The following is a 26,464-nucleotide window of genomic DNA, read 5'->3' as shown; positions in this document are numbered from 1 at the left end:
ATGGGTTAGGCACAAAGCTAGTGAATAGATTATCCTCTGTGTTCTTAAATGTGAGGTTTGAGTGAAAGCTTTAAGTAAGTTCAGTTAACTTTGGATGAAGATAGGTGGTCTAAACATCCACATCATCTACTTGTCAAGCATCTTCTTAAAGATGGTGTAAAACAAAAAGGAAAAAAAAGAAAAGAAAAAAGAAAAAAGTTTTTTTCTTAAAAATGTAAAACTCTATATTAGTGTTTGTTCAGTAACAGTAGTCTCCCCGTCTTGCCATCTCTTTAATAAACAGACAAATACATGTTCAGGCTTTGATAGCAGGCCTGGCCAATTTTATCCAACCAGGAAGAAGAATGCCACAAAGATAATTTATCAGCTTAATACTTTTTGTTACATCAATTCCAATTTCACTTGTTTATACTGTGTCTGAGAAGTTCTGTCTCCTGATTGGATAAAATTGGTATCCTGACCTGAACATGTATTTTATGAGCTGGAGAGGCCCCTGTTACTAAACAATCACTCTATAGCAATGTTTTCTATAGGAATAGAGAGTATTTAACACAAATTAAAACAAATCATTTACACCACCTTTAATATTATAATAACTAAAATACTAAATAATGGCACTCATTTTGTGTCTAACCCTCTCATTGGGGTGGAGTTGATACCAGCACGATCCACAGGGTGGGGGGAAATGGTTTTGGAGAGAGAGAGACACTTGCATGATCATCTCTGTGTGACGCTGATGAGGCGATGAGGTCTACAGGATGAGGAGGGTGACCAGGCAGAGATGAGGTTCTGAAAGTAGGAACACTGACAACAGACACTGGGACAGACAACAGTCTCCAGGTCAGCTCTGGAGAGGACCCCACAGAGCAGTAAGGAAAAAGGTAGATCGATCTATCGATCGTTAGAACCGATGTCATGAACGTTTGTCTAAAGCCGGTGTGGGTGGGTGGTGGTGGTGGGGAAGAGAGGGGAGGGGGGGTGTACTTGAACACACAGGGTCGACGTACGCGTTCAACGCGAAAAACACACACACCTCCTCATCTTCCTCTGAACTGTCATGGTCACTGTCATGGTCATGGAAGCCTTGGGCTATGGAGGCGGTCAGGGAGGCTGCCTTGGGCTCCAGGTAGCAGAGGCACAGCGCTAGCGGGAAGGACAGCGTGAGGGCGTAGGGCACGGAGAAGGAGGTGGACAGGAGGAAGAAGAAGATGAAGAGGAAGCACGGGATGAGCGAGGGGGACTTAATGGGGAGGAAGTGGTGCGCGGCCTCAGGCAGGAAGCGCATCTCCGTCAGGTCGGGGAAGGTGATGTAGCCGTCCTCGTCCAGCAGGGACGACAGGTCGGGCAGGTGCAGGGAGAAGAAGAACAGGAAGCGGCGCCCGTTGGCCCCGCCCCGCTGCCCCCCCAGGCGCTGCTTGCGGGCCGAGAGCAGCAGCGCCCGCTCCTCCAGCAGGGCGTCGCAGCGGTCGGCGCGCGCCTGCTGCCGCAGCCGGCACCCGACGCCGCCCTTGGCCGGGCTCGCCGACAAGGTCCGCTTGCGCGCGTTCTCCCGCCGCCGTTGGCGGACTTTGGGCGACGACACGGGGGAGGAGGGGAGGGAGAGCTCGGAGCGGAGCGGGTCACACGCGTATAGACACCGCTGATGGAGGAGAGACAGTGGGGGGGAGGTGAGAAGACGTACGTGTGTGTGTGTGTGTGTGTGCGTGTATGCATACATAGCAGGGTGGATGGCGGCATGAAGGGGATGGGGTGGTGGGGCGTGGCGAGCACACACAAGTATAGTGAAGGAGGGTCAAAGGAAGGACAAGAAAGGGAAAAGCTAATTAGTAAAGCGCACACAAGACAAGAAGCACTTAGGTGCCTAGTCTACGGCAGTGGGTCAGCTGAAAGCATCTGGGATCTAATTCTCCCCACAGGCACAGAATCCATTACGAAAGAAGGGAGAGAACGAAAATAAATGAAGGGAAAATAACTCACACAAACATACTTTAGGAAAACAAACGCGGCTACTGAAATACAGAGCTGTACCCTCTGAATTTGACCTTCAACACGACGCAGTATACATGTTGCATACAACAACAAAAAAAATCCTGTGGGAGCTACCGCACGCCTGTTACATAATTGCAATTATACAATACAACAATACAATACGTTTCGAGGAAGCAATCTGATTGGTTGAAACGGCTTCTAGCCGTGGATCAAACCAGCACCATTCACCACCTAATCAAAACAAAGAATTCAGCTGCTCTATTTTCCCAGAGTGCTAGCAAACTCGGTGGCTAGGCTAGCTAGTTTCTTGGGACATTTGTGGTCGTAGTGACATCATCTGTCATTAAAAAAATATATTTTTTCAGCGATTTTCTTAGTTTTAGTTACCCTACTGTTGTATAATTGCAATATTACACTCGAGGGTGTGGTTTAACGTGATTATTGCCACTTCAGTGATGCTTGCGGAACTCGACTTCGTCTCGTTCCTTACCGCATCACTGTCGTGGCAATAATCACGTTAACCCACACCCTCTCGTGTAATATTGCTTAATTATTTGGGATAATTGCAATTATTTTTGCAAAACTTTTTCAAACATTTTCTAAATTAACAGCAGATTGGCTATTATTGTTTTTCTTTGAAACACAAATAATTCAAAGTATAACATTATTAAATACAGCCCGTTTAGGCCATAGTACACTGTGTCAAAATGTGTGTCAAACACACTGTGTCAAAATGTGTCATGATGGTGACAACCCCAGTGGCAGCATGGGAGCGGTCAGTCAGTGTCTTTTGGGTTTTACCTTGGTGTCGTGTCTGTGAGGAGTGGACGGGACAGCCTCTGGCGACTCGCCGTTGGCGGGGGCCTGAACCAGGAAATCCTCCTGCTCCTCCCTCTCCTCCTCCACCTTCTTCTCTGGCGTCACGGTGGTGATGAGGGTGCCCTTGGCGATGGCCTTGGTGGACCCGTCGTTGGCCGTGTCCCTCATGAGCGTCTCGTGGTTCTCCATGATGGGGGCTGCAGGGGAACAGCACAAAAACGGGTCAAACCACGTTTCAAAGTCTACGTTTTGTCATTCACAAACGTTAAAAGTAAAACCGGGAAAGCATGAATCTGTGTCATTTTATATTTGAACCATATTTTCTTTATACCTTGGCTATTTTAGAAAAATCTTGAAAATCTGTTCAAATCTTTGAATACAGTATATATATATATTATATATATATATATATATATATATATATATATATATCCACCAAAATCCAATTACTACAGACTGTAAAGGTACAGTAGCTCTCCACCAAACAGACTGCTACAGATTACTACAGACTGAAAAGGTAGCTCTCCACCAATACTACTACAGATTACTACAGAGTGTAAAGGTAGCTCTCCACCAATACTACTACAGATTACTACAGAGTGTAAAGGTAGCTCTCCACCAATACTACTACAGATTACTACAGAGTGTAAAGGTAGCTCTCCACCAATACTACTACAGATTACTACAGACTGAAAAGGTACCTCTCTGCCAATACTACTACAGATTACTACAGAGTGTAAAGGTAGCTCTCCGCCAATACTACTACAGATTACTACAGAGTGGCAGTCGAATGAAGCCGGGAGATCAGTCGGTTGGGAGGTGTGATAAAAAAGTTGCTGAATGCACATGATGGCTTCTACAGTGCTAAAAATAGCCTACAGTATGGCTTGATGTCTTCTTCAACAACAAGCCCGCTGCTATCCCTATAACATGCGACCCGACACGACAGTGTACCCACCGCCCATTCAACAGCAGATATTCGGCAACAGGCGCTTTCCAACACCTACCGCCGCCAATGTCAGTGCAGTGGAGAGCTACCTTTATATGCCAATGCCAATGTAATTCAAAATTGAAGTTCCAAACTGGCATTCACATATTCACTGAACGTGTAGCAAAGTCACGGTCACCGACTCCCCATGCTGCAAAATGTCAGCATGTCTGTGAAGAAAAAGCCTTTCATTTTGAATAGCTACTGATCTTATTATCCTGGAAGCACATTGTCCAATGGGATGTGACCGAATGTGGAAGCACATTGTCCAATGGGATGTGACCGAATGTGCCAAAACTGTGTGCTTCTTCAGCTTCCAGGTGGAGATTTTCTGATTTTTTTCTCCGTCAAAAACCCAAAATAATTCAAGAGAAAGAAAAGAGTGATTTGCACTTCTAAGTGAGGTTGATATGAATTTAGTCCATGGTTGACTTGACTGTTTCACTGACTGCTTAGCCAAATACTTGTAATGTAATATGTGGATAATGTCAAAAGTAAACCTTATATATATTTTTTTAAAGCTAAAAGAGAGTGGCCCAGGTTAATTCCACTTGCCCCGGAAACACATTTTAACAGCATTTCACCCAAAAGCACAAACCACTCACCTCCGTCGAGGCTCCGGGACATGTTGTAGCGTTTGCTGGATGAGCGCTCAAAGAAGGGAGCAGGTCTGATGATCTGAGAACTTGCCCGGCGGGTCTGAGCTTGCGTTCTGCCACTGTAGCGAAATTTGGAGCCCAAGCCCAGGAACTTCTTTGGGGGAGCCTCAGGAGAAACCAACCTGCCGTCGTTTGCAATCAATCACATTAATCACAACTCCAAATACAGGTGCATGAGCTTGATACTACACACCTGTGACAATAAAAAGAAAATAAATTCTAAACTACTGCTTCTGCTTGATAGGATACTGCATTGGAAGACCTTGTAAAACGTCAGGCTTGTATTTTATACATTTTTGTACATCGAAGGCTATTTTTCCTCATCCAAAGAGTATTTCTAACCTAAAGAGAGTTTCTTAACTAACTTAAGAGTATATCACCTAAAGACAGTGTTTCGATTTTAAAGAGTGTGTTGCCTTGTCTAAAGACAGTGTTCACACACATTCTTTAAAGATATTATTTTGGACGTTTTTGCCTTTATTGATAGGGTACAGTAATTAGACAGGAAAGGGGGAGAGTGATGGGGGGAAGACATGCAGCAAAGGCCGACGGGCTCTGGACTCGAACCCGCGACACGCCGACAGGCTGGATTACCGGTCTAGGTGCCTGGACCGCTCGGCTCAGTTCCCACACATTTTAACAGCTACTTAAACCTTTTTACCCCATTTCAAGGCATATAGCAATCATACAGTGTAATAATTAGGCTCTAACTACTATACCATGCCATCAATGCACCAAGGCAGACTCGAGCGAAGGTTTCATGTGACAAAAATAACAGATCTACAAGCTCACAACGTATCACAGTGCTGTTAACTTGTCGAGCTATTCTTTTTTGTCACGTGACATCCTGTTGGGCCACTCATGCAGCTCATGCGGTGCAGAGCTACATTTTACCTTTACCAAGAAAAATCGATGTACAGTATATCCAATCATTTTCCAAACATTTCATTAATTCCAAACCTTTTTCAGGCAAAAAGACAGGGTTTCTTACCTGAAGAACGTGTGATGCTCCACGCAGACCTTCCAGAGCCTCTTGGCAGCGCGGTGATTTGGAAGTTTGAAACCGATTGTGCTCTCAAACTGCTCGAACTACACAGACACGTTGGGAATAGAAGTCAAATCATCACAAATCCCATTGTAAGTCTCCAGCTTGAAATTGTCATCTTTCTGCATCGTTCTGCTCATTATTAGATAATGGTCGACACAGCATGTTGTGCTTAGTATCTATCTATTAGCCTCCACTGACCTCGCCGGGGCGTATTTTGATGTAGAAGTTATTTCTCTTGTAGGAGATCTTGAGGACCTTGGGCCAGGCGAACCTGTTGATCCGAAGCCTGTCTCTGTAGATGAGCAGGCCACTGGCACACACCCCGAGCATGATCTCTACACCCTCAGAGTCCTACGACACACACACACACACACACACACACACACACACACACACACACACACACACACACACACACACACACACACACACACACACACACACACACACACACACACACACACACACACAATATTAACAAACCCATTTGTCATCTGAAATATTCATTATAACATAACTCTCCCTTCACACCAATCCGTAAAAGTATGAATGTAAAGTATGAGTAAAAGTATACAGAAGCCAAAGGGCAGCAGCATAAAGTATAATGGTTATTTTATGCGTTGGCAAAAAAAGAAGTGCTGTGCGAATCATGTTGCTTGACAAAAATTACGTGTTTTCACCCATGAAGTCGACACCCCTTTCAGTTGAAAATAACGTTGTTATTGTCAAGCGGCATGTCGTTAAGACACCTCTCTGCAGTATGTTCCAGGCTGAAGCAAGCAGGTGCAAAGTCTGGTGACATCCATTTGGAATGATAATCCGCTCTACACAGATAATGGCTCAAGGCACATTGAGAGGCAGCACACACACAACAATGAAGTCTTGAGGTACGGATGGATGAAGCGAGGGAGTAACGAATGAGCTGGATTTATGCTTGGTTGCTTGCCGGTGTTGCACACCGAAAATAGCTGATGTACAAGCTCATGAAAGGGCATTGCGGTGCGACACATTGCAAGCTTGCAGATCTGCTAGTTCTGGTGAGCGTGTCGCTCACAGCAAAGTACATAAAGCCCTATAATGTTCACAAGGCGAGGATGTGCGAAAACCAACGACTGCTTCAGGGAGGGAAACGAGGCTCAAATGCAGCAGCAACCGTTACAAATAAATGGAGTGGTGTGATGCAAACCCTTGCAACGTTCAGTCACAGACAGGTTGTCTTACTAAACCATGCACGAGGAGGAGAGGACACACACCAAGGAAACACACTCGGGTAGTGCACAGCGCATGGAATGCAGCCTCTTACCTCTCCCTCAGCTGGAGCCAAGCACTCAAAGAGACTCCCTACCAACTAGGCGTTTAATGAAAGAGGAGAGAAGACGTATTACCTCAGAACGAAAAAGAAAAAGAAAAAGAAAAAAAATCGGCGTTAACTCTGGCACTGAAATCATGCATCAATCATCACTTTTCTTTCTTTATTTTGTCCAGGGAATGTTATGGTTAAGAATCCCCGTCTGTCTCTGCATCCGCATGTCATCATACCCACAGCCGTTTAGCTGCATGCCAACGACTGAGTCCTGACAAAGGATTTTCTTCTCTGTCAACACTTGGCCTACTGTCTCCCTCGTAACCTTCCCACTGTCTGACTCAATGAAAAGAAACACTGAGGAGGTGCCAGTGCAGAGCCCAAATCTCAAAGCTTTAAATGCATCCAAGAATAATTCATAGGAATCAAATGTGGGTGTATCCCCAGCTTGACAAAGGCCAATAATAGAATAACATCATTTTCATTTCCTTTTTTCGCCTCCAAATTTGGTTGTTGTGCCAATTCCCAATTCCCCCTTACACTGTAGTCTGTTAGGGTTAATTCCGTTTAGGCCGAAAGGGGCGAAGTTCTGACGGAACCAAACACTGGCTCCCAAGGGTTCGGTAGTCTTGAAGATAGGTTAGAGGTTGAACCTCGTTGTGATTAAGAGTTAAGGAAGACGATAAGGAGGAAAGCTTTACGGTGCGCAAGATTAAACTTAGATTTCCGACAAGGCTATTGCTGGCGAACGTCGCCTTAGAAAGAGGAGGATGACGCAACGGCTAGCTCGTCGTTACGTCACCCTTGACAGTATTCCCTCCCTTGTCACTAGCCTCATTGGTTGTTCAATTTACGGAGGGTGTAAAGAAGCACGTGTCTCCTCCGGTACACGTGACGTAGCCAGTCTGCTTCTTTTTACCTGACAGGGAGCAGTTCCACCGGGAGGACGTAACGCGTGCAGATTAACATGCTATTCCTCCCAGTTCCACTCCCAGCTGAACATGCACCTCGACCAACCTGTATACAGGAGTTGCCAGTGCCGGTGGCACCGTGGAGCATTCAAACCCCTAGTGTCCACGGTGGTGGGCAGCAACTGCACCACCCATCCCAGGCAAAATTACACTTTTGGGAACATTTTCTATGAAGCTCGGAAGTGTAAAAGACATGGCATTTGGGCAAGAAACTGGAGTGTGGAAAAATAACTTATTTTTCTGATCAAGTCATAGAGACAATATCCTCTCCACTATCCTCATCTACTTCCAACTTCACTTTCAAAGCTCTTTATAACGGATGCAAATTGTCGCTGTCGGGCTGAAACCTTGTAACTCCAATTTTTGTATAATTTGTCATACGACAGTGTATGTAGCCAATAGACTTTTCCCCCCTCATCTAATGGCCTATAATGACATTACCAAACTATGGGCGCCAGGTTGGAAGTGGTTATGTCCGTCTGTGGGTTTTATACTTATTTAACCACTGAAAAGTATTAACAAGAGCTTGTAACTACTAATTAATAATAACTGGATATATTGTAAGGTTATTTTTCCCCCATTTCCAGAAAAGTCACTGTTTAGGACATACAAGGTTTCCGCCCGACATCGGCAATATTCTGAGTGTCAGCTATATTCTGTCATTCAGATACCATGATTTATCCCTTCCTCTCTCGCTCCTTCCCCTGTCTTCCCCTCATTCGCTGCTGCATGCGTTATAAAGACATGACCCCCCCCCCCCCCTCGATGTGCACGTGGGGTGTGCAGCTCAGCAGTGGCATGGGCTTTAAAAGCTGTAGTGTTACAGTTACTGTAACTATGGTAGCGGTGACGTTTCTGAAGCAGCATTGTGCAGTGTATTTGTGCAGGGTGCCGGTGACAAGAAGCATCGGTGCAGATCACATAGCAGGATGGAATGCCGTTAGTAGTTTTGCAGCGTGCACAGTGAGTCAGTCCACGATGTCACCACCATGTTTCCTCTGTTTATTTTGGAGAGCTCGTATCAATGGAGACGGGACTGGCAGTGAATTGTGACAGCCATTAAAAGCATTAATCACTGGATTCAATCTCCTATTTAATCCACTGACTGCTTGTGGGAGACAGAACATCTAATTTCTGTTTATGTGCCGGTGCTGGAGATTGAACTAGATACAGTTGGGTGCCACCGATATTGTCCCTTATCATTTGACCCATTTAGGACAGACCTCAACATTTTAAAAAATCCTTCTAAATCCTCCAGTTTTCTGAAATAAATATTTTCACGATTTTTCAAAAATAGCAGACCTACAAGCTCGTAGCGCGCCACTCGGTGGCGCGCTATGAGCTTGTAGATCTGCTATTTTTCAATAGCTAAATTATAACGTGGTGGTGTTTAAAACACCAAAAGGGGTTCCCGCCCAAAATGGGTTAACTGTCCTTTTGCGCAGATCACGCAAACCTCAGCAAAAAGAAAAGGACAATATCGATAGCCTCCAACTGTAGATACGCCTCTGATGTTTGTTACTGTTCTCCATAGCCTATGGGGAACAGTAGCGGACATGTGAGTGTTCACTGTGCATGTTACTGTTCCCCATAGCCTATGGGGAACAGTAGATGTTTGTTACTGTTCTCCATAGCCTATGGGGAACAGTAGCGGACATGTGAGTGTTCACTGTGCATGCCGATTATTAGTCCTCTGGAGAGTATTGACTTCAGAGCGACCCACTGACATCCGTGTTGTCAAATGCTTATATTTCTGGGTTAAGGAGTTGCAGAAGGTTCTTGCCTTGGCGTGGTGGAGGTCCACTCCGTACATGGAAAGCTTCTTGGCGTTCTCCAGGAAATGCATCTCAGCGTCGGCTGGCGTCATCCCTCTGACAGGACGTAACACGACACAGAACACACTCATGAGATCAACTAAGGACATTACCGTCTTATCAGAAAGAAAATATGCCATCCAACAGGAACATCATAGAGGGTGATGACAGCAAGTATGATGATACTGATTCCAATTACATACAGAAACGACATTTGTTTTGCCATTGCCATAAAAAAAAAAACATCAGCGAAATATAGTTTCCATTTCATTTTCTGTTTTGAAGCATGCTTTTGCACACTTAACTGTAGTGTGAGTGGATACATTTTTAGCATAGGTGGCTCTAGAGAAAATGGGTTCCTTAATCCGGGCAGCATTAGGGCCAAGTGCCTTTTGAGCTACACAGAAGCATATCAAATTGCATACAAATCAATAGAAAAAAAGGAGAGTGGAAGTTTCAGAGAAACGGCCTACAGTCGGCCTGAACCATAAACGGCACAACACAAATGTAATGTTTGTGGAGATGCTGGGCTGTGCAGAACTGAGTGATTATTATCTAGTGATGACATTGGCTTGTACGGTAGTTCCTATGCAGTTTTCAACCTCACATAAGGTGCCATTTGTAGCTGTTTTTAACGGTTTAACTGCATAATATTAACGACTAGTAGAAACATTGACTTGTAAAACTTCATAAAATCAGTTAACTCTGGAAACTGACATGCACGTTTGAAAAATCACCTATATGCCGTATATATTCAATACAGCCTCCCACCAATGCTCACTGTATCATTTTAAGTACTTCGTAAAGTTTTGAACATGAAAGTCAAACAAAAGGAAAAGTAAATCAAGTGAGACGAAAACAGACAATCCATTCACTCAAAGGTAAAATGAAGGAAACAGCATTTATTAAAACAAGTTTGACTGCCGACATGTTTCATCCCTCAAAAGGTCATAATCAGGGTGAACAATGAAGACCTTTGGAGGTGGAAACATGTTGGCAGTCGCCTTGTTTTAATAAAGGCTGTTTCCTCTATTGTACCTGTGAGCACCAGGTTGTAATGGCTTTCTCTGTCAATTGATAAGTGGTTGAAATGTACATCACCACTGTCCTTGAAAGACAATTTGTCCGTTACCTGAATAGAAGCACCTAATAGACAGGATATCATTGATGTGGTCGACTGTCTGTCATCTGTGTTGTTTTTGTTTTCCATGCCAGCATTACTTACTTACTACTCTATTTTTTGTAATGTCACTGAGCAGTAAGGGTGGGAGGGATTGAGGATTTTCTTTTCCCTTTGTTTTTTCCTCTGTTTTTCATTAAAAAAAATAATGTACACTGTATAAATTTTAGTTTGTTCTTAATAAAACATATATCATAATAATAATAATAATAATAAATATTATAATTATAATAATTATAATAATAATAACAACAATAATAATAATAATCACAGTACCACTGAAAACAAAAACCTAAAATAGTAACCCCAAAACTTAGTTTGAGACCCACTGCACTGAGTTATATACTGTACAGCAATGACAGCAATACTAACTTGTAGTTCTTGTGCAGCTCCATGACCTTCTCTTCCAGTTCTTTGGTCTGGTTGGGTGCAAAGCGTAGCTCGCTGATGTAGTCGGTACCGAGTTCCTCTGGGTCGTAGTCTCCCAGCTCTGACTGCACCGTGTAGGAGCCCAGCACCGTGTGGGTGGCGAAGGAGCACGGCAGGCGGCCCGACACCACGTCGTCCCTCAGCTGCAGACACAGGTAGTACCTGGGAACACACACACACACACACACACACACACACACACACACACACACACACACACACACACACACACACACACACACACACACACACACACACACACACACACACACACACACACACACACACACACACACACACACACACACACACACACACACACACACACACACACACACACACACACACACACACACACACACACACACACACACACACACACACACACACACACACACACACGTGAGTCCTGAGAAGTAACAGTTTTGGAATTTTGTTAGCATTTTTTACATGCACAAAACAGAGATGCTGAGTTTAACATTGATAAAGGACCATACTGCTCTTATTGCATACAAATCAAATATAATAATTACCAAATTTCTCTCTTTTTGAATCGGTAACATTTTTAAAAATGATCTTTGAATTTAATTAGCAAATCTTCATTCCAAGGCCTATTTTCGGTTAGTTTTCAAAACATAATATAAGGATAAGTTTTAATTAAAAGTAACTCTGACAATAAATAGAGAAATAGTTGGTTTGTCACTGCAGCACGTACAAAAACACATCATTCAGTTTGAGCAATTTCACGCTTGAGAAAAGAATGCTTGTGATTCAACTCTGACACTATATTAATTTCTTCTTAATTTGTCATTTACATTTTCTGCATCAATAGAGAAGAGAGTATGACAGTGGAGGAAGATCCACCCTGTGACATCGTGACAAGGTTTGAGACAATGTGGTACTGGATGCAACAAAGCCCAATTCATTTTTATACTCCATCGCATGTCGGTGTTGCTCACCAAAAATAACCGATTTTCAGGTTAACAACGATGTGTTGCCACGCGGCATGTTGTTAGCTTGGAAATCAGTTCCTGCCGGCGGGAATAAATTAAGCTTAAACAGCCGAGACAGCGGCTGACCCTTGTTGCACTCCTTCCGAGCCGTCCTAGATAGGAGCTGGCATAATGACCCATATGCAAACACAAAACAATCTCCTGTTCTCAGTTGTTACACAGCAAACATCCTCAGTGTTTATTTAATTCTATTTTTCTAAAACTATCACTAAGGACTTTGCTGTGTATCCTTCATGTCTTTTACAGGAACTATACTGTCCTGAACTCTCCTCCATGGTCAGTTCATAGGGATGTTGTCTAGGAACTATAATTGTCATTGGACAGGCTCTCAACCTTTCAACCTTTCACATTTCAAGGAAGGTATGCATGAGGCCACAGACTGCAATTTGATGCCATCTCTTGGACACCAATCTACTCTGTGAAATCCTTAGTGTTACATTAACTCTGAGGGTGAGCAAATGGAACCAACCAAATGAGATACAGACCCATTTGGATTCCTCGTGGTACCAGGAGCGGACGTTGAGAACCAGTGGGCTAGGAACTATAGATTAGTGACCATCATACTCCCAGTAAGGGCGATTTCCTCCATACTCCTTTACTATCAGATGCTTAGACTATTGATGAATAAAGAAACGGACACTTCTAGAGTTGTATCCATATTTGGAGAGCAAAGCCTGATTTATGTACCACTCCCTGTCTGGACAGGAGTCTGAAATATAAATGTATATGATGGATACGAGAGGACAGAATGCAAACGACCCTAGAGGGACAACAAGACATTTTACAGCTGACGCTGCAGAACAAAAAGCAATAGGTAGGTTGGCTGAGAATATCAATGCGTCTGCATCAGCCCATGGTGTCACCTTGTGATGTCCTCGGAAAGCTGGGAGGGGTCTGGAGGGTAGAACTTGACATTGAAAGCAAAGTTCCACGGGCCAGCTGGAAAGTCACACAACATCAAATCAACAAAGAGAAAAAACAAACAAACATACAAATTGGTTTGTCTATATATAAACGTAACAAATAATAGACATACAGATTCATTGATATACAAAGAGGTGGATGATACTAGTATTTGATAACCTACTTCTGATCTGCTTCTTTAGCTCCTTGGCGGGGTCCAGCCAATTCTGTAATGGACAACAGCAACCAAAAACCATGAATCACCTGACCAGACATTAATATAATCCATTATGGTGAATCATTTCCCGGAAGCAGCCGCAGGTATCAGATTGTGCTCATTGCGAGAGATGCATACAAATTACACAAATGTATATGAAATAGCTTATCTACAAGCTCACAATGGCTATTTCCGATGCAGGACTCATGCATGCACTACAAATTAAAGTAACAATAGACAACTTTCAGCCACTAGATGTCATACTTTTGCAACACCTCTGTTTTAAAAAGGTTTGCCATTTCCTCGTCACCTCTATAAAAGGCAGCAATGGCAACAATAAGGTCGTGTGCAACATTGTAATGCCTTATAAGAATCACAACACTGAGGAAGGCCGACTAGGCTCAAACGCGTACGTTGTCTGCTCGTCAGAGGTAAATAAAATCATGTGAAAAGGACATAAGTGCTGGCATTTTCTTTATTCTATTATGCCTTATAAGAATATACAATATTTACAATTTAGGCATTTAGCAGACGCTCTTAATCCAGAGCGATTTACATTAAGCAATAACAAAAAAGCATGGCATACATCACATATATAAAAAGTAGTTATCAACATGCGTAAGCTAAGAAGTATCTATGTAAACTATACATACTATATTATATTATATATTATACATGTGTACTATAAAGTGCTATGACTACATAAAATGCAATTCTAGTGCCGTCTACGTAACATGCTATAAGTCTGTTTAAAATACTATCTAAGTCTACATAAAGTGCTATCTAAGGGGCTAGGCTAGGGCAAGTGCTACGGGCCATGGTGGAGTCTGAAGAGGTGGGTTTTCAGACTACGGCGGTAAAAGGTACCCAACACAACGAAAAAGATGGCCAGCGGCGGCCGTTAGCTTACGGCTTCCAGATGTAAACAAAACATATATTTACGTTCGTAACTATTGACTGACACTCCAATGAAATGATTATTTCATAATCTGCAATTTAAAAGCAATACTTTTATTCCACACATTGTTTTTAACCGATTAAAACCGTGAAAGCATCCCGTGAGGGCCGTGACAGTTTCGATTTTAGCGTTGGCTATTAAAAAATAGCACATATACAAGCTTGTATATCTGCTACTCTTGAACATTTTGGAAAAATCTCAAAAGTGTGAGAACCACTGATTTAGAAAGCATTTGTAGACTCTGCCTCAGGTCTTAATGGGTTTTACTCTGTGGATTTCAAAGCCTGGCTTTGTGTGTTCCCACCGTGACATCATGTGGCAGCCAAGTCTATGGACTTTTTACTACTATTTTACTATGACGTAGTCAGTGCCCCCCAAAGGTGCCCCTCACTTCACACAAGTTAAACATGGACTACCTTCTGGTTCTCCACATCTCTGTGTGTGATGCCGTAGTAGTCCTTCTCCAGCAGGTTGAGGTGATCGCACACTTTGTCAAACAACACCTGGCCCTTGGCTCGTTTCTGGGAACAGAAAAACAACACACACACACACACCATTTATTTATGTCTACATAAGAGATACAATACAAGGACTCAAATATTTACAAGGTGCTGTACAGAATGCAATCAGCAAATCCCGGACAGATACCCACACACCCTTCAGGGGTACAAGTAACAGCAACTCTTTGCCATATTTGGTGGCTTCACGCGAACACACACACACACACACACACACACACACACACACACACACACACACACACACACACACACACACACACACACACACACACACACACACACACACACACACACACACACACACACACACACACACACACACACACACACACACACACACACACACACACACACACACACACACACACACACACACACACACACACACACACACACACACACACACACACACACACACACAGCGAGAGAGAGAACTTTATGGGGGGCCAAATGACAAGATTGTGAATGATGCTGGACACGACCGGCATCCTTCCATGTATATCATGTATAATAAAGAAATACCATATACATAATGTGCATACAGAAAACGTAACTTAAAAGAACTAAAATATTGATTGAAAATATGGATATTTCAGTGGGACTACATCACACAGTACTGAATGTAGGACATTTCCCAAGACTAATCCAGAGAAGTGTTTGGGGATTTCACCCCATGAACCCTAGCATCCCAATTCTGGGGCGAATATCCAGCGGAAATAAATAGGTGATTCAACAAGCTGACAACGTGTTGCAATGCGACGTGTTGTGAGCCTGAAGACTGGCTATTCTCTGCAAGGATATTTGGTGTACTGTAGAGGGAACAGGAGGGGGGCTAGTATAGACCGCGGTGGGACTCTGGCCAACTAAGTATATAACATTTCAGGTGGTTAGAATGCCTTTTCGCTAAGCCCCGCCTCTAACATTTTTGACTGACTCTAGCTCCCTTCAACTTCCTGCGCCTCGATCGCCATAGAGGCTTTCACTCACTCGGCCCCTACCAATCAACACCACGCCACAGGCACACACGCACACACAGCGTTGGCCTCCCCAGAGGAGGTGGCGACTGGAGTCCGCTGTCACATTTGGTTCCTCTGTGGAAGCTATTTTTAGGGGTGTGTTACCACCATCACAGCACAGCAGCTCTCCCCCTCTGTCTCTCCTGTCTCTCAAACCGCCGCATAACCAAACCTCCCAGAATGCTGGCCAGCAGCTTGTCACATCTCACCCACTCATCCATCCACTGCTTCACAACAGCAGCAGGGTGAGTCAGAACACACTTAGCAGCCTCGGAGAGCCACACACATGTGAAGAAGACACTCGGCTCCATCCCTCAAAACAAGCACACAGACTACATACATACATGCACGTGACATTTAAGAGACCTTCACTTATAGGCTACTTGGTTGCGGAAGGGATGTCGCACACCGAAAATAGTGGGTCTACAAGCTCAAATTGTTGGGCTATTTTAGATCAATCAGGCAATCGGGCATGACTTTATAAACTCCAGCATGGACATGCAGTACACTCCTCGTTTCGTTAATCTTTTTTCTTTTTTTTAACAGAATATATGTAATTTCCTGTGTTCTGAAGAATTTCGGGAGTTTGATACTTTTATCAGGCTTGCTTTACTAGCATTGGAATGATTGCATGCAGCACTGCCCAGACTGGGAGTCCTCCCCCAGAAACCTTTTAATATAGTAGAATTTTGGGACTTTGATACCAAATCCAGGAGAAATTAGAATGCAGGAGTCCTGCAGGATCCAGGATTGTTGGCAGCCCTGCTCAAACACTCAATTCTTCTTTGTGAGCTGACAGACTGAAGGGTGCTATTGCAACACGCGTGCGCAGTACAGTATGAAATTGTCATCAGCAAGATCATTAGTGGTGAAGGGACAGTTGTGTCAGACTGACGCTGTGTGACAGTGCTCAGCACTGAGCCCCACGCAGCACTACCATCTATCAGGAACTGCTGGGGGTGCCTCTGCCTGGTGACTCAGCCGGCACTGACCATATGCTACTTGTGAGTCGCACGGACCTGAGTGCGAATACATCTCCCTCGCGTATGTCTCACCCCTCTCTCTCTGTCCTTGTGCTGCCTATCTTTTTTATCCTCCTAAGATTTATGTTTGGCATTTTTTAATGATTTATTTCAGACAGGAGAACGTAGAGAGACAGGAAACCAAGGGCAGACGGAGAGGACAGACGTGTGAGACAAGATCAGATTAAAACCCAGGCAGTGTTCATTTTGACAACAAATTTGACACCATTTATTTTTTGTAATGGCCAATTTTACACCGATCTACAAGCTTAAGCTTGTGAGCTTGTAGATCCACTGTTTACAGAGCACAACCAGTCCCTCCCTAACGTTTAGTTTTTATTTGTTGTCGAAATTGTCACTATATTAATTTAGTATTAGTTTCAGTCATCATAGCTTTTATGTAGTTTGTAGTGGAAGAAAAAGGTAGCCGACAAACATTTTTCATCATAGTTTTAGTCAACAAAATGAACCCAGGTCCTTGTGCTACTAGGAGCATAATTATGGTCACATGGCTGAGCCAACAGGCACCCCCTACCAAAATAATCTATAGTTATGGTCACATGGCTGAGCCAACAGGCACCCCCTACCAAAATAATCTATAGTTATGGTCACATGGCTGAGCCAACAGGCACCCCCTACCAAAATAATCTATAGTTATGGTCACATGGCTGAGCCAACAGGCACCCCCTACCAAAATAATCTATAGTTATGGTCACATGGCTGAGCCAACAGGCACCCCCTACCAAAATAATGGTCACATGGCTGAGCCAACAGGCACCCCCTACCAAAATAATCTATAGTTATGGTCACATGGCTGAGCCAACAGGCACCCCCTACCAAAATAATCTATAGTTATGGTCACATGGCTGAGCCAACAGGCACCCCCTACCAAAATAATCTATAGTTATGGTCACATGGCTGAGCCAACAGGCACCCCCTACCAAAATAATCTATAGTTATGGTCACATGGCTGAGCCAACAGGCACCCCCTACCAAAATAATGGTCACATGGCTGAGCCAACAGGCACCCCCTACCAAAATAATCTATAGTTATGGTCACATGGCTGAGCCAACAGGCACCCCCTACCAAAATAATCTATAGTTATGGTCACATGGCTGAGCCAACAGGCACCCCCTACCAAAATAATCTATAGTTATGGTCACATGGCTGAGCCAACAGGCACCCCCTACCAAAATAATCTATAGTTATGGTCACATGGCTGAGCCAACAGGCACCCCCTACCAAAATAATCTAAATAAAGCAAGAAAATGCCCCCCAAAAATAGGGCATAAGCTGCCGCTGTAATGAAACCCTACATTCTACCGTATTTGAGCAACACATACACAACACATTTTATGTCAAACTAGAAATGCACTCTGTGCCTTGCACACAAGTAGGCCATACATGCAAGTACTGCTACTAACTAATGTCTATTACAACTGCTGTTCTAAATCCTTTAGACCCGTTATTGATCTTGTACCAACCTTGAAACGTACCTTAGTTACGTCACCATCAACAGCCAATAAGGGACAACCATTCTTACCCCGACATACATACATACATACATACATACATACATACATACATACATACATACATACATACATACATACATACATACATACATACATACATACATACATACATACATACATACATACATACATACATACATACATACATACATACATACATACATACATACATACATACATATACCACAACACCAACAAACCCAGCCGACAGTACTTGAGCACTCTGCTTGCGCAAGTAACAATGTTGGAAACACAGTAGTGTCCTGTAGCGTGCCATGCGTACAGTGGAATTTATAACACTACATGTTCACTCGTTTGATATCCAACAGGTCGGATGCACTAGTCTGACTAGTGTCTAGCGTACATTTGAGTAGAGTTAAAGTAGCATGTAGCATGATGCATCCACCTGCTTTTATACAGTACACCTGCTTAAAATGTTCAAAACGCAGGAAACCGAGGATGTTGTTGTTAGGGACAGAGTACACTGGAGTACATGCAGGCAGATATCTTCATGCCCAGTGATGTGTTCAGGAGTACAGACTACAGAGAGGCTCTAGCTAAATGTCTATATAAGATGACCCTCTTATATAGACTGTGATGTGTTCAGGAGTACAGACTACAGAGTGGCTCTAGCTAAATGTCTATATAAGATGACCCTCTTATATAGACTGTGTTCAGGAGTACAGACTACAGAGTGGCTCTAGCTAAATGTCTATATAAGATGACCCTCTTATATAGACTGTGATGTGTTCAGGAGTACAGACTACAGAGTGGCTCTAGCTAAATGTCTATATAAGATGACCCTCTTATATAGACTGTGTGTGTGGCTGTGTGTCCGTGTGTGTGGAGCTAATCCCGCAAACCACCGGAGCGATCAACGCCTGATCTCTTGTGCACACTGGCGGTAGGCAACAGAAGTGCCTCCACTACCACTTTTTCCACACATTTTCATAACTTTTGAAATATCTAACTTTAATCATCATACTATAAGGCATCTGGGACCCAGATTTGGGTGTGAGCCTCAGATGACCTATCGATTGAATGTGCCAAACGGCAATTGGGTGAGGATTATGGATACAGACAATCAAAAGAACAAAAAATAGGCCTGGGGGGGATGCACAGGATTCACAAAAGCTTCTCTGGTAGGTCTATCAGACTCCTTGAGTGATAGGCAGGGCTTCGTGAGACGTTTGTGGCGGGCTTTGCGTGATGTTTGTGCCGTCAACAAGGGTAACAAGTAACAACAAATGCAAAAGGATGGAAGAGGTTTAATTTGAAGAGGGAAGAGGGAAGAGGCCCGAGCCCGTCCTATTTTCATAATGGAAATCAAAGTGCTGCTCAGATCGGACTGAAACCTGAGTCATACGTCTTTCATAGACGACTGAAATCATAGATGACTGACGTCACAGGCTGGCCAAATTAGAATCGTGTATAGGACGACAGGTTATCCATCTCTGTAATCATAAACACTCCTTAGAAGTTAGAACTGAGTTTTACTTTGAGAACATTTCCATAGCCTGTCATCCTATCGCCCACTAAGAAAAACACATGAAAGTGGTGTCAGCCTGTCAGGGCAGAAATCCTAGATGCCACCCCCTCCAAAAAACTAAATAAATAAAACCAACGCCAATACTAACTGTGCACATGCCTGCCTCCATACTCCATAATCCCCGTCTAGTGATCAGTGCAGCAGTGGGAACTGGGTGCTGTGGGCACTCACTCACTCACTCTCCCTGTGAACAAATACAGTGTCTGGCTAGAGAATTGCTTCCAAACCGCCCCAAAGGTTCTGAAATCTTCTGAAGGAGCTTCAGGGCAGAAGCGGAGGGTTAATGGGTTCCAAAACAACAAAATGAGTCATAACATCCAAAGAAAAATCAATGTGTTGCCTAGCGACGAGCCATTTGTAAGGGTTTGAAAACAGCCGTTTTCAGAGTAATTGTTTTTGGGGGGAAGGGTAGTAGTCGCCCCCAAAACACTGCAACGTGTTATTATCACCAGTGCTGGACAAAGTATATACTCAAGTAAATACTCAAGTAATCAAAAGTCAAATATGAGAGTACATTTTCAGAAATGGTCAGAATATCTAAGAGTTATTTTTTAGAACTAGCCGCTGTATTTAAAATAGGGCTTAATTTGTATAATTTGCTTAAATTGTGTGTTCCTTTCCTAGACGTTGTCTAAAGTACAATATTTGAGTGAAAGTCATCTGCTAGCAAAAAAATCACACCCATGTGAACTGAGTGGTGCAAGGTCTTATATAGCCTGATCAACTGTGGTCTGACGTAATGTCAGTGACCATAGTAACCATGCTCATTTTTTTGGGTCCCACGTACAGGTACACACATACATAGACACAAACATAGATACAGACAAAGCTGGTTGTTGGAGTGGTTTGCACCACTCAAAAATGTACTTGAGCACAGTACTCAAGTAAATGTACTTTGTTACTGTGTCCACCAGTCACGACTTGGTTATCGCCAGCTTACAGCTGATTTATACATGATATTGTACAGCATAGTATGAATCAGACTGGGAGCTGGGTGGTGATAATACAGATGTTAGGATGGTGGTGATAATACAGATGTTAGGATGGTGGTGATAATACAGATGTTAGGATGGTGGTGATAATACAGATGTTAGGATGGTGGTGATAATACAGATGTTAGGATGGTGGTGATAATACAGATGTTAGGATGGTGGTGATAGTTCAGTTGTTAGGGTAGAGCTGGGTGGTGATAATACAGATGTTAGGATGGTGGTGATAATACAGATGTTAGGATGGTGGTGATAATACAGATGTTAGGATGGTGGTGATAGTTCAGTTGTTAGGGTAGAGCTGGGTGGTGATAATACAGATGTTAGGATGGTGGTGATAATACAGATGTTAGGATGGTGGTGATAATACAGATGTTAGGATGGTGGTGATAGTTCAGTTGTTAGGGTAGAGCTGGGTGGTGATAATACAGATGTTAGGATGGTGGTGATAATACAGATGTTAGGATGGTGGTGATAGTTCAGTTGTTAGGGTAGAGCTGGGTGGTGATAATACAGATGTTAGGATGGTGGCGATAATACAGATGTTAGGATGGTGGTGATAATACAGATGTTAGGATGGTGGTGATAATACAGATGTTAGGATGGTGGCGATAATACAGATGTTAGGATGGTGGTGATAATACAGATGTTAGGATGGTGGCGATAATACAGATGTTAGGATGGTGGCGATAATACAGATGTTAGGATGGTGGTGATAATACAGATGTTAGGATGGTGGTGATAATACAGATGTTAGGATGGTGGTGATAATACAGATGTTAGGATGGTGGTGACAAAACAGACATTAGGATGGTGGTGTTAATACAGTATAGCACTGCGCTGTGGGTGTTCATGGTAATTTATGACGGATGAAGAACACTCATATTAAAAGATAACAAGCTTAAGTCTGCAAAAATAGCACACTAATTTCTAACAAACTAATGAGGGATTTGTTTCACCCGCTCCTCCTCGCTCCATGCTCTTTGGTGCGATTGTGTGCTGCATAAACAGCCCGCAAAGGAGCCAAAGAAAAACCCAATTTCTGTGTCACTTTTGAAGTGATGATGAGAAACTTTTGGAGTGATGATGAGAAACTTCCTAGTTAAGTTAACTTCCAGTTTTCCTCCCACAGGAGGAAACGAGTTCAGCATGAAATCGGCGAGGTCGCGGAGATAAACCATGTTCATATCCTTTATTCATTTCAAAGGGGCCGGGGGGGTGGAGGGATTAGAGAAGAATGAAGAGTCTCTCTTACAAGAATACAAAAATCAGCTGCTAGACTCTAGTCTATTCTGAGGTTTAAGAACCATAGTGCTTTACGGCTTTCCATAATAACACTTGCCTTAACTAGTGACAGACAGACAGACAGACAGACAGACAGACAGACAGACAGACAGACAGACAGACAGACAGACAGACGTCGTTTATTGATCCCCGTGGTGAGATCCAGGTCAGGTGTCAAAACAGGTTGGGGCTTAGCACTAAGCCATTCCACAAACTATTTTAATTACTTCACAAAAGTAATTAGAGATGGTTGATTTGCATCTCACATGAAAACATCATCTCTCGCCCCACCCTCGGGCTTGGCTGAGGGCATTAGACTACCACTAAAGTAAAGAAAAGGCATCCAGGCTACCCATTCCGAGAAATGTCCCTACTGGAAGTTCACAGGCTGGATTCCAGGGACAGCCGACGTGCCCAGCCAGCAGCCACAGGTATGTGTGCTACTGTAGTGTCCTTGAACAAGACACTGAACATCTCCCAGCTCAGTCAATGGAAGCTGTTCTAGTTGGCAGCATTAGCTAAATGCCTTTAGCGCAACAGGAGGGGTGCTTTAGGCGAGAGACAGAACTGTCTGTACAGTGTACCTTTATTCAACACTTCCTTATTAACACGATGAAACTGGTTTCTTCTACATGAAGCTCACCCTAGATACATCGAACAAGCGATTGTCAGGACAGGTTTACTGTGTAAATAATGGTATGGATGTTTACAGTATGTTCTACAGTATGTTAATATTAAACTTTTAGAGACATGGGTGAGGTGAGGTTATCCTAGCCTGCTGTCAGAGGCCGCCAGGACGCCTTGGCAAGAGGCATGGCCAAAGGATTAGATGCTAGTAAACACACGGGTCAGGGTGATTCCTCTGGAGTCTTTCCTGTCCACACTGAGTGACCACACGTGCATGCTTATAGCACGTGCATAGTAAACACTTACTCAATAACAGACACTAATAGACACTGAGTTTACAACCTCAACTATATCTGACCTTATCTCTAACATTTTTCTTTTGGACTTTCAGTTGCTGTATGACTTTATTACGGAAAGTGACCTTGAAGTGCAATAGTGCATTGCTAGAGATTCAAGCTTCAAGTTTTATTTGGGCTTCTTATTCAGTGCATGTGACAGTAATACATGTTTAGGGACATATGCCTCTAAAACACAGTAGAATCTTAAAGCAAGCAACCCTCCCGAATTTATTTTCCAGCTGTTTAATGTTCTCCATGGTCAAGTTGCAGTGCTAAATACATTAATTCCAGAGGGCCACAGACCATTTTGTGACAAATAGATGAATAGCAGAATTTACCAGTTTAATCCTCTAGAAAGTGTATTTGGCTGAAAGTGACATTCCCATCATCTCTGGAGAACGGTTGCACAGTGAGTGTTGTGTTGGGTGATCGTGCAGAGTAATGTATCACATTTAATCTAGGTGGAAACCTCATATATCCAAAACTGTTACTTTTCAGGATTCAAATTCAAAAATAGCAAAAGTATCTACAAGCTCAAAGCGCATCGCTTGCGGATCTGTTACTTTTAAAACTTTTGTGTGACGCTGTAAGATGATCAAGTGGGGCATTCATTTACAACACAAAACGACAGATTTGTAAGACATCAAGACCGGGTCCAATAACAGCGTGTCTACGTGTGGATTTCGACTTCACTAGACCCATCACATCAATGAAGTCAGTCGTCTATGACTATGACATACGCCTACATATTTGGGCAAGGTTTCAGCCAGCTCGAGTTGACTGCCACTCACTTCCTTATAGACGGCTTGGCTCTGAAAGACTTAAGAGCCTCGCTTCATCTGTCGTAAAAACTAGACTGGTTGCCAGAGCAGCATGACGTACTGTACGGAAATATACCTTCAAACCACAACCGCATACAGTTCTGTGTTAAACTGAATGGGAGAAGAGGAAACACAACTGGCTGAAAGGAGGATTTAAAGTATGGCAATGAATGAAAATGTCTTCAGTCTCTGACTGGTGGTCAAATGTGCTCCTTATTTAATTCTTCTGTAAGACCGATTTATCTTCATAGACATATGCCTGTAAAATGGAAGCATTGTTGTAGCCCCTTTGGTAAGTAGTATATCTGCTGCGCTCCGCGGCCAAGCTGACTCTGTTTCTAGGCCAATGTCCTTATAAATGCTACGAGGGACCGCAGAGGGAGATCAAGCTGCCAAGTAATCACAGCCGACCCACACAGGGTGTCCGACACTGAAGTCCTTCCAACAAAGCGCTCCCATTTCATGGTTTCCACCCCCAGAAACCGTTTGCTAATCCCCCTTGTTCAAAGCTCCCGGTGGGGAGGAATCTGCTTAACAGAGAGAGGGTGTGAGTCACCGACTGGTTTTCTACTCCTCCTCCCGTAGCAGCACACAGAAACAATCATTAGAGTTCATTTAACTCACAGTGTATACAAGTGGAATCAAATGCACGGTCATGGGTCCATTTGGTTCCATTTTTATACAAAAAAAAAGACATGCACAGATCACTAATAGATTTTACTCTGCAGACACAGGATGAACTTCAGCCATTTGCCAAGGTGTGAAACATTAGTAACATTTAGAAAAGGTTTGGACAAACCTGCACTGTACATTTTCGTGAGGTCTAAAATACCTCAAAAAACGTTTCGACCAAGAGACCTTCACCAGGTTATCTCAACCTGATGAAGGTCTCGGGGCGAAAACTTTGTGTTTCCCATTAAACTTTGTATTTGAAGGTGTACAGGAGTCTTGCATACACACAGGTAGATCCAGTGTAAGTTTAACTCGAATGGTCGAACATTCATTCTGAGCCCCGTCCAACACACGTGCATAATTAGAACCCGTAGCACAGTGGTTCCCAAAGTGGGGTCCGGGACCCCCAGGGGTCCTTGAGGGAGTTCCAGGGGGTCCCCAGCTAAATGGTAAGTTTTGAACCAAATGGACCATTATAACTCTGAGAGTGTACAAACGGGTCCATTTGGAACCATATGGACCCTAACGGGTCCATTTGGTTCCGTTTGTACACAGGTCCATTTGGTTCCATTTGTACAGTCTCAGAGTTAAATTAACATTGATTTTACAATATAAATTGGGGTCTCAGAGAAAGAAATGCCATTAAATGGGGGTCTGTAGACTAATATGCATGTCAAACTGGGGGTTCTTGAAATTAAACAGGTTGAGAATCATTGCTAGAGCCGTAAAAATCTTCTCTTATGGTGGTCCCTGGCATATCTTTTCAATTTTACGTAACCACGGCATGTCTTTCCATTTTTTATGCTGACGACTCCCAAATCTACCTCCCCATCAAGCGAGACAGTACCACCCCTCCAAGCCAACTCCTGGAATGTCTGGATGACATTATAGCCTGGATGGCTTTAAACTTTTTAAATTTAAACGAGAGCAAAGCGGAGATCATCATTTTTAAACCGAGTCTTGCTGCAAATATGTCCGAAGTGGACCTCGGCCCCCTGGCACAATACATTAAACCCACTGTAACCAACCTAGGTGTAAAAATGGACAGTGACTTTTTAATGGATAAACAGGTCAATTCAGTTTTAAAATCAGCTTTTTTCCAGCTCAGGATTTTATCGAAAGTGAAGTTATACATGCTTTTATCACTACCCGCCTGGATTACTGCAATGCACTTTATATTGGGGCTAGCCAGGGCTGCACTCATAGAGTGCTGACAGGCACAAGAAGGCGTGACCACATTTCTCCCATTTTAGCTTCACTGCACTGGCTCCCTGTATGTTTCAGGATCAAGTTTAAGATTTTATTGTTTGTTTTTAAATCCCTTCATGGGCTAGCACCTCCGTATATTTCAGATCTTTTAAAATTGTACGTCCCAGAAAGGTCATTGAGATCGGCAGACAAGCTCCTGCTGGAGGTCCCGAAGTCCAAGCTGAGACTTAGGGGAGATTGTGCCTTTTCTGTGGCTGCCCCTAAACTTTGGAATGAACTCCCCCTCTCTGTAAAACTGTCTCCCTCTATCCCTATCTTTAAATCCCGTCTTAAAACACTTTTTCATTCCCAAGCTTTTAACCCAGAGTGAGTTATTTTTTGTTTTAGTGTTTTTTTCCCCACCCCGTTGTATATTATGTATCTATAATTTTATCTTTGACGATTTTGTGCACTTTTATTTGTGTTTTTTGTTATGTTATGTAAAGCACTTTGGTCAACTCTGTTGTTTTTAAATGTGCTCCATAAATAAAGTTGGATTGGATTGGAAATGGGGGTCCACGGGCTAATTACTGTCAATTTGGGGGTCCTT

At 43.3% G+C, this 26,464-nt stretch overlaps 1 protein-coding gene across 1 annotated transcript in view; it reads right to left on the bottom strand.

Moving 5' to 3' along the window:
- The window catches only part of LOC306912535 (band 4.1-like protein 3), a 66,808-nt gene that overhangs the window by 19,039 nt on the left and 21,305 nt on the right, over nucleotides 1-26,464 (bottom strand). The window contains exons 4-13 of the mRNA XM_079488826.1: nucleotides 14,708-14,812; nucleotides 13,301-13,343; nucleotides 13,077-13,152; nucleotides 11,144-11,362; nucleotides 9,561-9,648; nucleotides 5,702-5,854; nucleotides 5,447-5,544; nucleotides 4,402-4,577; nucleotides 2,791-3,005; nucleotides 1,034-1,639 (exon numbers count right to left, since the gene is read on the bottom strand). Coding sequence (XP_079344952.1) covers nucleotides 1,034-1,639; nucleotides 2,791-3,005; nucleotides 4,402-4,577; nucleotides 5,447-5,544; nucleotides 5,702-5,854; nucleotides 9,561-9,648; nucleotides 11,144-11,362; nucleotides 13,077-13,152; nucleotides 13,301-13,343; nucleotides 14,708-14,812 — 1,779 coding nt within the window. The remainder of the gene's footprint in view (nucleotides 1-1,033; nucleotides 1,640-2,790; nucleotides 3,006-4,401; nucleotides 4,578-5,446; nucleotides 5,545-5,701; nucleotides 5,855-9,560; nucleotides 9,649-11,143; nucleotides 11,363-13,076; nucleotides 13,153-13,300; nucleotides 13,344-14,707; nucleotides 14,813-26,464) is intronic.

This window comes from Electrona antarctica (genome assembly GCF_951216825.1).
Source record: "Electrona antarctica genome assembly, chromosome: 19".
Taxonomy (NCBI): Eukaryota; Metazoa; Chordata; class Actinopteri; order Myctophiformes; family Myctophidae; genus Electrona; species Electrona antarctica.
This window is presented reverse-complemented; position numbering and strand designations above follow the sequence as displayed.